The 17,085-nt window shown below is 33.9% G+C and overlaps 2 protein-coding genes and 1 long non-coding RNA gene across 5 annotated transcripts; 1 reads left to right on the top strand and 2 right to left on the bottom strand.

Annotated features, from left to right (window-relative positions):
* Positions 1-550: 550 nt before the first annotated feature.
* LOC123229048 (probable pectin methylesterase CGR3) lies at positions 551-4,419 on the bottom strand. Of its 3 annotated transcripts, XM_044654615.1 has the most exons (6): positions 3,542-4,419; positions 3,396-3,435; positions 3,041-3,082; positions 2,525-2,899; positions 1,733-1,788; positions 551-869 (listed from the first exon to the last, which is right to left on the bottom strand). In XM_044654615.1, exons 1-6 carry the CDS (start codon positions 3,656-3,658, stop codon positions 717-719), a joined length of 783 nt encoding a protein of 260 aa, XP_044510550.1. In that variant the 5' UTR covers positions 3,659-4,419; the 3' UTR covers positions 551-716. The 3 variants fall into 3 exon arrangements, with proteins under 3 accessions (XP_044510550.1, XP_044510551.1, XP_044510552.1); XM_044654616.1 differs by lacking the exon at positions 3,041-3,082; XM_044654617.1 differs by lacking the exon at positions 3,396-3,435.
* Positions 4,420-7,208: 2,789 nt separating this feature from the next.
* LOC123229049 lies at positions 7,209-8,513 on the top strand. Its single transcript, XR_006504789.1, has 2 exons — positions 7,209-8,060; positions 8,154-8,513. It is a non-coding gene; the product is annotated as an uncharacterized LOC123229049 (long non-coding RNA).
* A 1,166-nt stretch (positions 8,514-9,679) lies between these two features.
* On the bottom strand, positions 9,680-12,812 carry LOC123229047 (probable xyloglucan glycosyltransferase 12). The gene is made up of 5 exons (XM_044654613.1): positions 11,822-12,812; positions 11,428-11,736; positions 11,035-11,325; positions 10,818-10,931; positions 9,680-10,699 (listed from the first exon to the last, which is right to left on the bottom strand). The coding sequence occupies exons 1-5, from the start codon at positions 12,554-12,556 to the stop codon at positions 10,070-10,072; spliced, it is 2,079 nt and encodes a 692-aa protein (XP_044510548.1). The 5' UTR covers positions 12,557-12,812; the 3' UTR covers positions 9,680-10,069.
* Positions 12,813-17,085: the final 4,273 nt, after the last annotated feature.

Here is a 17,085-nt window from a genome sequence, read left to right as displayed (position 1 = left end):
TTTATGACGATTTTGGATTGTTTCACACTAGAAAACCACTAGGGACAATACAAGGGTGCCGACAAGATGGTTTGGGTGCGTCGGAGTGAATCACAAAGAAAAACAATTGTCGAAAAATAAGAATACATTTTTTGAGATGTAACTATTATATTTTGAACTTTTTTAGGAGCAGTTGTTAACCCTAAAATATGAAAACCTTAGAGGGTAAGGACGAAAAAATAATTTTTTAAAATTAAGTTAGAAAGAAATAATTAACTTTCAAAATAAAAGTACAAAAAAGAAAATAAATTTTTCTTTTTTTATAAAAAAATCAATAAATAACATTTTTACCCTTAACACTAACTGTAAAATTTAACAGACAGATAATATTTAAATTGTCAAAATTTAACATATAAGAGTTAAAAAATGCACTAAGCTTTATATGAGAATAAGTCTTTTGACCTTGTTAACACTAGGATGTTTCACTAATGTCAAATGCTTTGATGTTTAACTAATGTCAAAATGAAACACCTTCTAGAAACTAACCCTATTCTATAAAAATGAAACCTTAGGCGAAAATCATGGGAAAATATATTTGTCAAAATGCTGGATTAATTTAATTCGAATTACACAAAAAGGAGGTAATGGAATTATTATAAATATTTAATGACAAAATATAACCTATAGAGCTGCTTCCGTGAGCACCATTTTAATTCAGAAGAGACCGTGTAAAGATGTTAGTGGAATGACTTCAGGTGGAAAATTTGGCAATTCGGGTTGTATGAACTCTTTGTAGCAGCCTTCTCAAATTTCCTAGCTGCAGCTACATCTTCTTCTAAGCCGTTCTGGGCAAAGTAACGTACCCACCAAGAAGAGCTCCTCAATTTTGCCTTCACAGAGAGAAAACTCAGCGGGTAATATACAGAGGAAATACAATTTTTTAAAAAATATATATTTGATAATATACATTTTGCGACCGACAGCAAGGTGATTATAATTCTAAATTCAAGAATATCATATTTCATACAAGGATAATCAACAAGCATGTGCATCCAGTTGGTGTAAAGGAAAATGAAGATACAATTGAGATAATTTACCATCCCACATTCGACTGCTTGATGTATATAGGATTTTAAATGTTTGTGAAAAAGTAGCAGAAAATTTGCATGGTATATGACCCATTCAGTAACAATATGGACATGCCTTCTTCAATGCTAACAAGATGCCAAGTAAACCAAGAGCAGCACACTTAACCACAAACATTTCAAAATACATTGTATAAACCAAGCAGCTGGGACAAGATTCTGCTCTGGAGTGAGTAATCAAGATGCCTTTCTTGTTAAGATATGTCTTGCATTGGTCTTTTACACAAGATAGAACAATACATGACAAAAGAAATTCTACAAATTGATGATTCTCAAAGACATTTATTGTGAGTGAACAATCCTGCATTCTTTTATCCAGATATCTGGAAAAAGGAATTCAATGACAATATTCAAAGACATTTGCAAGCACTGTTAAGTCAATTTTAAGGTGCTATTAAACTGCATTCGCTTAGAAATGCAACCTTGTTGAAGCACCACCAGTTAAATGCTTGAATAATATTTAATCCACAAACCAGATCAATATATACAGTCCAAAAATTAATCCAAACAACTTTTGGCTGTTTTAACACCCAATGTCAGTTCAACAAATCATAAAATCAAGCAGTAACCATGAAAATGTTCTGACCCCAAAATTAATAGCCGCTTACCGTCTTCCCAAATTTGGACACCTCTGCGACCTTAGATCTCTGCCGACCTGGATAACCTACGCTTGCAACAATCAAAATGTTTTTGCAACATCAAAACATAGCATGATAAATTTCTTGAGCAGATTAAGTTACTTACAAGTTGGATAGAATTTATTCAAGAAATTAGCTGAAGATGGCATCTATAGCACTCGAATACTTAGAATGAACACATAGAGACACACTCAAGTGAAGAGAAGACAAGCATAGTCTTAAAATTAAGATATACAAGTACTAATTGCAATTTGAAATTATGTATGCTAAATAATTAGGTGCACACATATGGTATACCAAATTTCCTATTTTTCAACTATGTGTTACGATAGAAAATCATATTCCAACACAACTTCTGATATGAACATACCTAATTCATTTGAGTCATTTTCCATTATCTGACAGAAAGCAGCCATAAATGATCATAGTCAAGGATTGTGATAAGAAATAAAGCACAAAGCAACAAAGTTCAAAGTTCCAAACTTGATTACATATGTTACAATCTGGTGACTCCACATATACAAAGTTAAATTCATTTGTTTATGTTATAGATATCCTGGCAAGTGAATCAGCTAGATGTTCATTGTCATTCAACCTATGGAAAACAGCTGCTAGTGATCATAACAAAAAAAAACACAGACGTGATAGATAGCAAAAGAGTAAGTATTCCTTAACACCACACAAAAAGCAACAATTTCTACACTTAATCAACCACTTCATAAAAAAAATTATACTTTATAATACAATTTTTAGCTCCTTTACCTGTAAATATGATAATACCCTCAGCAGAGACCCTTGCCAGATCTGGAAGCGTATTGTTAAGGTATCTCAGAGACAAGTAATCCAATGCATCTGAGACAATTGCAACAGAAAAGGATTTTGGCCTGTATGGAAGAGAAAACTTGACATCAGCCACACGTACAAGGCCTTTACGCACTAGTCCTCTGCAGATGCCATCAGCATCCTCTATATCATATGGTTCCACACCCCAGGCTTCAGTTTCCTCATCTTTTAACAATCTAGAAACCACTGAACATGTATCAGGACCAACATGCAGAACTCTGTGCATGCTATCACCATACGCTTTCTTCAAAATTGGAATTGCTTGCTGAACCTCTATTGTGCATGAGTAATCACCTGCACATGATGTACATGAATAACATAGTGATACAAGTGGTGGACAACCCCTACAATCAACATTCAATAATCAGATCAATTTCAAACATATATACCAAAATCTGAAAGTCTAACACATGAAAAACACAAGAACCAATTTACCTTCAACCTTATTTACATGTTCTTTAATCCTGCCACTATTGCCTATCACAAAGCATATCAAAGTTCAGTCAATGCTATCAAACAAATATATAATATGAGATCTGCAAAGTCTATCACAATATATAAAACTTAAAATTATAATTAGCTGAATAATATATTTTGCCTCTATTTGTAAGATGTAAGCTATACAAATACTCCTCATTGCACTCATAATTTTATCAGATTTCAGATGTATCAGGCAATTGCCATGCATTTTATCAAGCTTTAGCCATCTCATGCAATTGCCTGCATGAACAAATGGCCAAATAAACTGGATACTGCTATATAAATAAAATATTGGCAACTCAATGCAAACCTGACCCACTGTACAAATAAACCATAATTATCATTGCGCCCTGAAAATTATCCATTAATTAATAGAAATCAGACTCAACCGAATTAATGTGTGAAATTCTAATGATAAATAAAACATTGAAAATGTAAAGTAGAAACAAAAAGTACCACTATAATTAGTCCGATTAATGAACATGGAGAAGAACGCGATTTAGAAGAAGCCAGTACACCACCAGTTCCACTGTCTCCGTATCGTCGAGTTGAATTCGTCACCCTTCGTGACATGATTGCCAATCAATTCAAGAAAAGAATGCACCTAAAAAAGTCCTGTGCTAATAGAATGAAGCGACCGCATTTTTGCAACTTGAGAGGGAGATACTTGGCTGTTAATGGACTTTTAACTTTTGAGTTGCGATCGGGAGACCGCGCCTTCACTGCATTGGACCATGTGTCTCAACGACTGAGGCGGGATCAGATGATAGCGGTGAGTTTTAGTTCCTGGTATTTAATTTGAAGTACTACTGGAATCAAACGGTGGAGGATTGAGATACAGTTCATCAACAGTTTGTCAACATGTGGGTTCAATGGACTTTTTCGGTGGATTGGGCTTGGACTACAAGTTTAGCAAAGGCCAACTCCAGATGGTCGTTTCCGTATTCATTAGACATCCAGTAGTTGTAGTTGCGGAGGTTTGACCTGAAGTAAACTTGAACGAGGAGACTGTGTCTTATAGGAAAGGCTTAAGGCAGTGTGCAGAAAAATTCATTGAGGGCCAAAACTATAAATGAAAATCCCTAAGCATGCCGTAGGCGTTTGGAGTTAGGTTTTTTAATTAAATTATAATCGGTTGACAGCAATCGTCGAAATCAGAGGGAATTCGAATTCCAGAGGAGATGGGAGGGGAAGATCGATACCGGGCTAAGGATAACCCATGGCAGTCCCCAAAGCAGCCTCATCAAGGGAAAGATGACGTCAAACTCTGGGGAATGTGACTGTTCGATCTAATTGGCGCCACTGTCACCTTCTTCGCGGTAATTTTTATTCTATCTTATTATTTGTCATTTCGATTCGGTTGGTTTTGTCTTTTCCTTTTTTGTTAACTTTGACATGAAACAAATGTTAAGACTTCTATAAACTTGTAATTATTTTTAAGTTATGTAGGCATTTTCCCTCATTGACTTAAGATTTTGTATTAGGTTTATTTCTGGCAATCAATTAACCTTTGTTGGGACCTATCCTGCTAGACACATTCATTTGATGTTTGCAACAATTTGACAGGTTGTTCAGCTGGGGAGGACCGTCGATTGGTTATAGTCTCATGTAGGTATGTGTTCTTTTCATTTAGTGTAGAATTCAAAGCCTCTTTGTTCGCTGTGACTAGAATTATATAGGACAATGGTCATGTTTTGGAATATAAATTCTTTTTAGTTAATCTTGAGGGTTATTTTATTTTTTTCTGTTTCTGGAAATTAATAGCTGTAGTCTAATTCTGAGGAAAATACACAGAGGCAAAGTATGGTATCCCTTTTTTAGGTTGCAATTTGCATGCTGTATATTTTGTCACTATCTCTACAATTTGATGAAATTGAAATGACAGTCTCTGTGTTATGTCGTTTGGGTTTTTCCTATGTAAGTGATATTTTCATATAATTTGTCAGACAAGTATTTTATCTCTCAAGTATATCAGATGTTATATATATTGTTACCTTTCTCATATATGATTGACTTGCCAGGCTGAGCCTGAGTATGTTTTAATTCCTCCATAGAAGTTAACCAGGTCGCAGTCATCATGGAAAGGAGCAACAGGCAGTTCTTTCCGGTCATCTTTTCAGGATGAAACTTGGAGAAGGTATAATCGTCAAATGAGAGAGGAATATGAAGAAGAAATGGAGAGAGTGGTGAGTTTTATTGGTCCACTTGCCCAGTCAGCAGTGTGCTCCTAGCAAAACCAATTCTATATGGTCATCATTACATAATTGTTTATAGTATGGCCCTTCTGCTCTTCTCAGGAGCGAATAAGGCGTATGCAAAGTGTGTTCAACCGAGAGAAAAACATGAGAGCTGGAGAGAAAATGACTCAGGTGCTTATCATCAGCACTTCCAGCGGGATGATTGGTACTGGAAGACAGATACTGTTACAGACCTGGAATGGTTTGTTGAGTTCAAGTCCAGAAGCTGGTGGGGCAGATGTACTCAACCCAGAAAATCAACCCAGAAAATCAACCCATTCCACCTAAAGCAAATATGTATTTCCAGAATAGAGCAGCTTTCCAGAAATAGTTACTTATGAAAGATGTACTATACTCAATGGAATCAAACCAGCAACCGTAGCAAAAACATTTTGTATTGATCAATTTGTTTGCAATGAATACAACTATGCACCAAAAGTGTTTGTTACCATGTACATCAATTTCTCCAGCACAAAACCAAAAGCAAAATACAAAATCAAACCCCTGAACCCTCCAGCTTTCGAGAGGCTGGTCTCTCCCCATTACCCATCCTTCCTTAATTACTTGTCTGTCCTTTCTTTTCTTTCTCCAGGTCAATAACATGATGTTCTCCCTTCTCACTGCTGCTCTCCAATTCCTGTGTCACCACATCAGCTTTGGGTGTCCTTTTGTGGTCCCCCACTTCTGATGCATGTTTGCTGCTTCTACTCCCTGCTGTAGATGGCTTGCTAAATCTTTCTTGGCTTGTTGACTTCCATGTGTCTCTCTTGTCTCGCTGCCAAGTGTCCTTTTGATTCTTAGCTTTTCTCCTCGCATAAACTTTGGTCCTAACAGATACATCCTACAGAAGTCAGAGGACTAGTTACAGACAACCTCGTAGAGACAGTGGAAGTTATTCATTATCACATCACTTCTCCATTTTGGGTCTTGACTGGTAATGCTATTGTATAAAACCTAAGGAAAAAAGGTTGGGTCTCTGCTAGAATGATTCATTTTGGAAAGAATGTGCTATACTGCTGGTTCAGTTTGCATAACTTATTAGATAAGCAAGATCTATTGAAATCTGTAACCCCAGTAAGTTAACTAATCCTTTCTTTCCATTCTGGAAAATTCTGAGAAAAATTATTTTTAACTCTTGGATAATCCTGAACTTACTGAAGAGTTGAGAATATATCAATATCCAAATAGTGTAAATGGCTTTGTATATTTTGATTGTGATTGTCATGATTTTTTTTTTCATCTTTCAACTGCTCTTTAATACCCCTTACCCATTCCTTTCTAGTTGGTAGGAGGATCGAGTTCTTCCCTTTTTTGCTCCTGTAAAATGGATAATTATCTGAAAATTTCTCCCAATTTAACTGGCTAGAGAGAATAAACATAAATCAATTAATAAATGATCTAGACAGTTTTAATTCTGTTCAGATTCTTGTGTAAATTTGATTTTCATGCGGAGTGTAGTTCACCTGCATTATGTAAAGAAAGCATGATTTGAAGTTTGTGACACATTTTACAAGGCCAGACTTTTTTCTTTTACTCCTTGAGACAATTTTTTGTAAATCTAATTGAAAGAGATATTTTTGGAAATTAAAGTAGAATGGAAGAAATATTGGTTTATGTTCTACATGTGAATTATGTGAAACCACAAACTTTCCATGAAGCCAAAATATTCGCATTTAACTTCAGAGTTGTACCTAAGTTGATTACGGTTACCCTTGTATCTATTTATCTTTCCTGTCGATAGTATACACAACCCTGCTAGCCTACAAAGTTGTTTTTTATCATTTGTTTGTTTTGATGGTTCTTGGTAATTGTATTCATCTCACATGTTTTAATTGAACAGGTCTAGAAAAACTCCTTGTACAGAAGCTTGAGTTAAAGGTAGGCACTGTATTAAGACTCATTCCATGTTACTGTTAGGGAACTCTTGTTTGATCCAATGTTTTGGTTTGATACCTGATTATGTTTATCTAGTGTTCTCTTAGGTCAGGGCATTTTTTCTGGTACATTTTTATCAGAGATCAATAATTTCATACTTATTTTCAAATTTTTTAAAATCAAAGTCACAGTGGTCAGATCCAACTAGCTGTTTCTGCTTGAGGCAAATTGGCACGTCTTTATTTAAAAAAAAAAAAAGTGTCCATATATTCACCATCTGTTTTTTCCTGGTAATTTTATAATTTCTTTCTGGACCTTGAGGTCCCATATTATATCTTGTCAAGTTTTTGTGACTGATGAAACATAGTTATGGTATCTGTTTAGGGTTTGATAGTACTAGCTTTTCTGCATCTGTAAGATTATTTAAGCCAAAAGTGAAGTGAACTTTAACTGTTACTAGAAATTCAAATATTCAAGGGATTGGTTAACATTCATTACCATTTTTCTCCCGGGTCATGTTATTGATTTGTTAAAAGGAATTCTTGGTGATCTTTATGTACTGACATAAGAACTTCATAACCCCAAGGGTTGGGCTTAGTGGTGAAAGCCCTTGGTTAAAATTCCGTTGGGCCAGACCTAGTTGGGACATCTTGTTTGTGGGGTCCGGAGTAACTCACAGTTTAGAGTTCAGTGAATATGCAGAGAAACCCTAGAGATGTCTGGGTATCGAGTACTGTTTTTTTCCTTTGTATGTCTTTCTTTCATGTTTTGCTGATATAGCACTAAGATTCCTCTATCATTGCAGACAGCTTTCAGGGTTAAAGCAAAAGAATTTCACCCAGATCACAACCAGGATAATAAAGGTAAGATTTGATCTATCATCATGGAAAATCTTGTAATATGGTGCTATTTAAATGGAGTAAATATATAAGTCTATAGCTTGAGTTTTGTTGCAGAGGCTGCCGAGGTAAAATTTAAGGAGGTAATGGTGTCCTATGAAGCTATAAAGCAACAAAGGTAGGACATGAAGTGAAGTGGCAAATGTTCCACTGTTTTCAAAACAAAGCTCCAATATGTTTAACAGTATCATTCAACTTTCCTCCTGACTGTATTTAGTTGTTGACAGAAGTCATGGGTCCTCCGCGATTTAATATTCCAGGAAGGATCCGAGTATGAAATTTAGTGTTGATGTTCTGCCATTGTTGGATCTCCAACAGAGACATTGGTATAATTTGTTAACCCTAAACTTATCCTTGAATTAAATCATCTCTGTAGATACCATGGTTACAAATTATTTCCTTTTTCACTTGTTTGAATATCTGTTAGTTTTTGTTTTTGTCTTAGACAATCTTTACCTACCGATGGTATATATGGATATTTATATTGCAAAAATGTTTATGCAAATTTTCGGAATTGACTGTTTCAGCACTGTTTTGCCAGAAAAAAAAAAGAATAAACGAGCTCCCAAATGAATCTTCTCCATCTCCATGACTAGTGGCGTCAGAAACTAGTGGACAAATTCAAGCCCCACAAATCAAATCTGCCCACATTTGAAAAACCTCAAACCGCAAAGATTATAGACGTGTACATTTTGAGCATATTCCACTCTGTTGAAATGAAATTAAAAATTAAAATTGCTGTCTTTGGTTAGCTGGATGACATATGGTAGATACAGCAAATCCAGACCCCAGCCGAAAGAAATTTGCCCCCCAAATGCCCATGCTCATGCCCATCAATTCACAACTCTCAAAAACCTTTTTTATTTTTTAACGAAAAACTTTACTTGATCTGTCCCTTCAAAGCCGAATTAATCACAACAGACTGATAAAACCAGGTAGTGTATAACTGTGAAAATAACTTCAGTTACAGTACTTCCAACAATTAAGCACCTTCAACATGAGCAGTGCCTCACGGTTCGGAATACTATTTGTCCTGTTTGTAGAGGTTTAAAATAAGTATTAAAATTTGTTACGAATCCATATCCTCGTGAGATCCAGCTGCATCCCAACCATAATTTCGGTGAGCCAACTTCGAAATGGCCCACCCACCCCACCTCTCGAAAATGGGAAAATACGAGCCCATTTGCTTCATCATACAGATAACGTGTCGGAAAGCAACTTTCACTTAATAATCTTGAACTTTCTAAGTACTTGAAACAGTTCAGTAAATTTCAGGATAATGTTACCTTCTATGCATCAAGCAATACTGTCAAAAGTGATTGTGTAGGGAGACAATTGAAATAAAGTAACCATTTAAGATACATCACCTTTGTCTTTACCTATTATTCAATCTTCAAATAATCTCTGTATGGTTAATCTATTGCTTTAAGAATTATTTTGCTTTGGGTTGTTCAAAATCATTTAGACCATCACCACCTTTAGATATAAAAAACCAATCACTGTCACCTTTTAAGAATCTGGAAAATCACAACTTTTAACTAGTAACTTATTCCTCTTTCTGCCATTGCTCAAAAAATCAACAATTAAATCAACATACTCACATTAATTTACTGTAAAAGAAGCTATTGTCCTATGCAACAAATAAAATTCCTGTTTGATGTTTGAACGACAATTTTTCTTACAAAAGAATTGACCCAAAAACAAAAGAATCAGACACAAGAACAGAACAGCAGAGGGAACCTTACATATTACTGAACAGCAACACCAGTATCTAATGCGTCTCTCCTTTGCAATTCTTCTGTTCATATTAACACAATTATCTTTCTTATTGGGTGGTGGATGCAGAGCAAGGAAGGAAGAACTCTCAACCGCTACAATCTCCTCTCAGATGTTCTCTTCTGGTGATACTCACATTTCGTGTCCACCCATTACAATCCATGATGACATTATCCATATCCTAACTAACTTCCCAATCAATCAACCTGCTCACCAATTAAGTCTAGACCAACCAGCAGGAATGATATCCCCTGAAATAGCAAGAAGTAGAAATGGATCCCCTGAGCTGACAAAAGGCTTCTAGCTGAAGCTGTTAATAGAAGGAAAGCTAAAGTCAACTCCTTCATGTATATCCTATTATGCTTCTTTTTCCTTTTAGAAGCTTTTTGTTCCTGTTGTTTAATTTCCAACTTCACTTTATCAAGGTCAGGTGCTGATGCCCCCTTGTGATGTTTTGGCTCTTTCTCTACCAAAGAAACAAGATCACCCTCAGAGGAACGGCCTGATTTCTTTGTAACAACCCATTCATATGCACTTCCAAGCTGGAATAGGCCAGAGATCATGGCGTTGAACTTGGTGACCGACATTGTGTTCTCAAAAAGAAGGTAAGGAACAATGAATGGAAAGGATTTTGGAGCAGGAAGAATATTGAGAAATGACATGGTGGCAGGAATATAACACACAACCCAAGCCGGGAGCTCAGCCTCTGGGACAAACATTGTCATCGGAAGAATTATGCAGAAGAGGGTGAACGAATAGAAGGGTAGAATCAGTTTCCTAAGGAGAAAGAAAAGAAAGATCATATTGAATTTTTTCCATATGCTAATCTGCAAAAAGCAAATCACAGAACAATACCAGTCAGTAACAAGAATCAACAAAAAGTTGAACGATTAAGTTTGGAGAAAATACTATGAAAAGTAACAACTATCTCCAAAATGCATATACCTTGGATTTGATAATATCAGGCAAACATAAACGAAACAACTGCATGGGTCCAGAATGCCACCGGTGCTGTTGTTTCCTATAAGCTTCATAAGATTCTGGCAGTTCACACTGGCACTGTGACACGTTAAAAAATAGAACAGACAATACCATTAATACAAAAAGATTTACCAAGAGTCTATAGTATACGTTACTAACACATATTGAGATAGAAGTATACCTCAACATCATTGAGGAAAATGAATTTCCACCCTTGAAGATGAGCACGGACAGCAATGTCCATGTCCTCGACAGTAGTCCTCTCCATCCATCCACCAGAATCCTCCAAAGCCTTAATTCTCCAAACTCCCGCAGTCCCATTGAACCCAAAGAAATTTATAAACACACCATTTACTTGCTGCTCTACCTCAAAATGAAATGCCAAATTTATATTCTGCAGCCTAGTTAACAGGTTCTCATCTTTATTCACAAAAGACCATCTTGCTTGAACCAACCCAAGATCCTCATTATCCTGTATTATCATACCAACTCAAGCGTTAAAATATTCACTAACAACTATAAGGGTCCAATTCATATAAGTAAACTCATTTAAACAAAAACAAGAAATAGTCACCTTAAAATGAGGGACAGTTCTTTTGAGAAAATCAGGGGAGGGTTGAAAGTCAGCATCGAAAATGGCAACAAATTCATAGTCTTTGACATAGCTACAATTCATAGCAGACTTAAGATTACCAGCTTTGTACCCGTCTCTAAGTATTCTATGCCTGTACACAATGTGAGCACCCTCTTGTTGCCACTTAAGCACCTCCTCTTTAATCAAAGTTTGTGCAGTTGGGTCATCGGAATCATCAAGCACTTGAATCAAAATCTTTGATTTTGGCCATTCTAAATTACACACAGCCGCAATTGATTGTTGATACACCTAAACCACAACATTTGTATTAAGTTTTAAACACTAACGCATAACTTAAACAAAAGCACAAAGTTTTCAATATATAAATGTTTACCTCTTTTTCATTACACATAGGGATCTGAATCAACACCATTGGAAAGTAACCTTTCTCGCCAGTTTCAAGATCTGAGGTGTCATCTTGTTTGGCAATAGGTTTAATTTTCTTAAACCTAATCCAGAAACAACCCAGACATAGAATAAGTCTATCCAAGCTCTGGATAAGAAACAGAACAATGCACGCATTGGCCAAAAACTGAAGAGGAGGAGCCAGGTACTCCACGCGAATCAAAACCCACCGAGAATACAGTAAATCAAACAATCCCTTGATACCTAATGGGCTACTAAATATGTATTCAAGCTGAAGTTTTGGAGCACCAAAATGCCAGCCCTTAAAATAAGCCGAAATTTCAAAAACCAACAAAACCACTGAGAGCCAAAGGAACAATTTTATACAGGAATAAAACCTGCTCTTGAAGGCTCGGTTCTCTTTCTCTCTGCCCGTCTCAGTGTTGGCATCGGTGCGGCCGGAGGCGACACGGCGACGAATGACGGAGCCGAGAGAGAAGAATGCAGGGGCAATGGAGGTTAAACAACCGGCGGCCTTGTGAGCTTTTAAAAGGAGAACCCAAGTGAGCTGCTTGGCGTTTTTGTTACGGGATTTGTTGTTATCTTTTGAGATTAAGAAATCATCTTCAGACGGAGCTTCAAGTTCCACCATTGACCAGTTTGGATTCTCCATCTTGACCACAACAGGAGTGCCTCGATGAGACTCTTTCTTCCACCAAGCCATCTCTTTCCGGGGGTTCGTTATTTTGCTGTTATTTCCTGGATTTTTATGAAAAGAAAAAACGATGAAAAGCCTAGAGGTTGGATCTCATTGTTGCTGTTGATGGTGGTGCTAAATGGATGAGGAGAAGAGAAGAGATGAGAGTATATGTTCCTCTAGAGAGTTTGAGACAAAGAGTAAATAAATTTATAAAGAAATGAACAGCTCTCTCTCTCACTTCAATTACAGCTAGGTTGGAAGGAGCAGAGAAAGCAACATGGCCATGGGGCTCTTCCAAATGCAATAGAAATAGAATAAAAATGTATAGATTGGTAACAGCTCAACACGTCTTTCTTTTTTATCTGTCTTTTGCGCAATTATAGTAGGCCAAATCACTGTTTCCCGCCATACGTTTAGTGACATAACAATTCCCACCTATTAATTTTAAAATCTAAACTTTCATCCTCTTATTAAAATCCACTGAAAAAATTAAAGATAAAAATATTATTTAGTTTAAAATATTTAAAAACTAAAAATTTACAATATTTCTCTTTTTAAATTTAAAAATCTAATAATATTCTTCTATCTAAAGTTTAAAAAGTAATCATTACCTTTTAGATTTCATTTATTTCCCTCCAATGATCGATTTCCAACCAATCTGCTATACCGGCACACCCTCTAGTCTCTCAGACAAAGATAAGTCATCGACCAACTAAAGATCAATCAACAATTCGAAGGTAGAAGCTTATGCATAGCACAAATCAATCATACAGATACACACACATGTGTGTGGGTGATCTGCGCATTGATTGATTTACACAAATTGATTGATGCACACATCTATATAACACATAAATCTATGTGTTGCACAAGGTTCTATCAATAAATTATTAGTCGATGATTCATCTTTATCTAGGACACTAGAGGGTGGGTCAGTATAGAAGGTTGGCAATAAATCAATTGTCGAAGGAAAAAAGATAAAATCCTAAGAGGTAAATAGTCACATTTCAAACGTTAGATAAAGAAAAATTATTAGATTTTTAAATTTAAGAAAAAAAGGGATAAATTTTTAATTTTTTATTATTTTTAATTAATTACCTAGTTATAAAGTTTAATAAAATAATAAATTTTTAAAAGTTAGATATAAGACTTTGTCCTTTCACTAAACCTTGGGTGGAAAATACTGCACTGGCCGTTATATTGTTAATTTGAAGCAACGCAGCATATTCTGTATTATTATCATCAATTACCTTCCAACATTTTGTATTTTTTACCAAAATGAACGAATACTCGCCGATTATATAAAATAAATAATTACCAATTTTTAGGTTTTAGCCTTACTCTGCTCTGGTCTTTTTTGTCTTTTTACTAGCAATACGTGTCAAAATGCAGTTTAATTGGAACCTCCAATCTGTCCTTTTCGTTTCATTCACCCATTCACCACAAGAGCGTGCTGCGCGCAATTTGAAGTTGAACTCCTTTCTCGTACAATTACCTTTCTGCCCTTTCATTTTTAACAAATTTAAATAAAATGCTCGCTTACATTTTATATTTCTACCGTATTTTGTACATATTTGTCACAGTCACATAATAAACTATACAAATTCCACGTCAATATATTTGTCACAGTCAACTCGCACGTCTATGATATTTTTTGTATACATGGAAGAAACCCCTCATCAAATAATTATAAGGCCAAATTTTTATTTCACACGTAAATTATGGTGAAAAGATTTGTTCACTCTCTAAATTTGAAAAATCCATTTATCCGCCCATCTTCTGTTTTCAAAGCGAATTATGTTTGATTTTAGTATAGATTATTATTTTATCCTTATTAGTATTATAACAATACCTTTACTATTATTTATGACAAATATCAATAATAAAATTATAATATAAAGATTTAATTAATCAGTTTATCTTCTTATAATGTTCAATTTAACATTTTATTTTTTAATAATTATAATTATGTCATTTTATTCTTTATGAAATGTTTTGTCTTTTTGTCATCTTAATTACTAACGATACATTTTCGTTATCTTTAGCCATTGATTACCTTTCTTTCATAAAAATTTTATTTTTACGTTTTTAATTTAACTTAACTCACTCATTTTTACTCTTAATCCCTCTTTTCGCTATTTTATTTACTCTGTGTCACCTTTTAGACTTATCACATCACACCTCTCAAACCTTCAAAACTCTCTCTTACCCATCAATATCAATTCATTCATCCAATCTTTTTCATTCTTCTTCAACAAAAAAAGGCAAATCTATAATTTCATTTATGAGTGGGAGGCATTCGTGCTTAGTTTGAATTTGCATCATTTAAAGGGAGTTAAACCAACTAAAGCATGGATCAAGATCTTTGATCGTAAAGGGTGATCAACAATTATGGATATTGTGTGCATGACATTCAAAAAGATTTTATAGACATGGTGCATTAAAGTGATATATGTGAAGAAGAGAGAGAAAGGGCTTGGATTTTTAGTAATGAGATCAATTTTATTAAGAAATTGATTGAATAAAAAGGATGGGTATTTGTTTTTGTTGCAATTGGTTCAACAAAGGACTTTGATGGCAAGGCATTCAAACAAAAAGAATAGGGCTACTTCACTATGATTGTTAATATATGAATTAAAAGTAATGTAATGGATGTGAATTACCAAAAACGACTTGATATTATATGAATTTTGACCAAACTAGCATGATATGATAAGAACAAAATGGAAAGTAAAAAAATTGTTCTATTTACAAACGTGACAGCTATATATAAAAGCTAGAAGCATTCCAGCTTATTTTAATTTAAAGAGGAACAATTCCAACATAAAAAAAAGGGAAAAGGACTATTTCTCACCCAAATTTTTGTCCAATCTCAAACTCATATCTACGAAAGATGAAAAATTCAAACTTTCACCTATGGTCAAACTGTTGTCTAACTTTTAAGTTAAAAACAGAGGTAAAATTGTTATTTTATCTATAAACTTTAAAACTTTGAAATTTTTATCGTTCTTCTCTCTAGGTTTTAAAAACTAACATCTCAATTCATCCTTAAAGTTTGAAAAATTTAATTTCATCCCTAGGATTTGCTTCCTTTTCCACTGACCACCGACGACCGATGCTTTCCATCGATCTCTCATCTCCGGCTACAAAGGATGATAAAGGATAATATTTCGTTGTCTAAATCTGGGCAACAAAGTATTGTCTAAATCTAGAAGAACAAACGAACGAAGACACTTCGTCATCCTTCGTCATTAGTTTAAACGATGCAAGTCATCCTTCATTGTTTGGGTGATGCGACGAAAAGATCTATATCTCTTCGTCACACTGTGCAACAAGAAGATAGAGATCTCTTCATCGCACCAAGAGAAAGAGAAGATTGGAGACAACGCTGGAAGATGAAGTTGAAAGTAGGGATGAAATTGCTATTTTTGAAAGTTATGGGAGGCGACTGAATTTGAAAAATTATGAAAGCTCTATATTTTGAGGTGAAAATGTTACTTTTTAAAGTTTAAAAACTTTAAATAAAGGTAAAATTTCATTTCTAAAACCTGGAGGGGGGAAGTGATAAATTTTTTAACTTTTTTATATAAATAGTAAAATAATTATTTTATCTCTTCTTTTAATGGAAAAAATTAACAAAAGTTTGACTATAAGTGAGAATTTAGATTTTTCATCTCTTGTGGGTATGAATTTGAGATTAGACTAAAATTTGGGTGGGAAATATTTCTTTTCCCTAAAAAAAGGGTCAATCATGCGCTATTGCTATCCTCTTAAAAGAGCATTTTAAAATATTGAAGGGAGGGAATAGGAAAAGTGTATTTTTATCAAATTAAAAAGATTAGTGAGGTTACTATAAGTATTTCACCTTTTTAAAATTATTTTCACTTAATATTAATTTTTTATTTTATTTGTTTAAATTACATTTTTACCCTTCCACAATTAAAGTTGATTAAAGTAATTAAAAAATGGATAAATAAACTTTTCAAAATGAAAGAACGAAAGAGTTAGGCCTTATCATAAAATACATGACAAAAAAACAATATTATAAAAACCTAAATATACATATCAAATTATATATATATATATATATATATATATATATATATATATATATATATATATTAATTATTAAGCATTATTATGAATATTTATTTTAAGAATATAAATAAATATATATTTATATGTGTTATCATGTAATTAGTAATATTTTATTTTTAATTTAAAATCATATAATAATATATATCAAATATGTATCTATTTGTGTATTCAAAATAAATATATGTAGTTTAATAATATATTATTTTATTTTAAACCAAAATCACTTACCTATATAATGATGAAAAGTAACATTATATGTATATATTTTTATATATAATTTAGATATATAATAATGTGTCATAATATAAATAAATATTATTTTATTTATAATTTAAAATTATCTAATTATATGATAATATATTATTTATATATTTAAATTATATATAAAAAATTAAATATATGATTTTATTGAGTGACGTGTTATCTTAATGTTTAATTTCATCCTATTTTTAGTT

The sequence above is a fragment of the Mangifera indica genome, chromosome 11 (genome assembly GCF_011075055.1).
Source record: "Mangifera indica cultivar Alphonso chromosome 11, CATAS_Mindica_2.1, whole genome shotgun sequence".
NCBI classification, from domain to species: Eukaryota; Viridiplantae; Streptophyta; class Magnoliopsida; order Sapindales; family Anacardiaceae; genus Mangifera; species Mangifera indica.
This window is presented reverse-complemented; position numbering and strand designations above follow the sequence as displayed.

Coding starts and splice junctions, on each gene's coding strand:
- LOC123229047 (XM_044654613.1), bottom strand. CDS start 12,556: ATGGCTTGGTGGAAGAAAGAGTCTCATCGAGGCACTCCTGTTGTGGTC. Junction 11,737..11,821: donor CTATGTGTAATGAAAAAGAG/GTAAACATTTAT, acceptor GTTGTGGTTTAG/GTGTATCAACAATCAATTGC. Junction 10,700..10,817: donor CTGATATTATCAAATCCAAG/GTATATGCATTT, acceptor TGCTTTTTGCAG/ATTAGCATATGGAAAAAATT.
- LOC123229048 (XM_044654615.1), bottom strand. CDS start 3,658: ATGTCACGAAGGGTGACGAATTCAACTCGACGATACGGAGACAGTGGA. Junction 3,083..3,395: donor TTATTTGTACAGTGGGTCAG/GTTTGCATTGAG, acceptor GCTTTGTGATAG/GCAATAGTGGCAGGATTAAA. Junction 870..1,732: donor TGTCCAAATTTGGGAAGACG/GTAAGCGGCTAT, acceptor CTCTCTGTGAAG/GCAAAATTGAGGAGCTCTTC.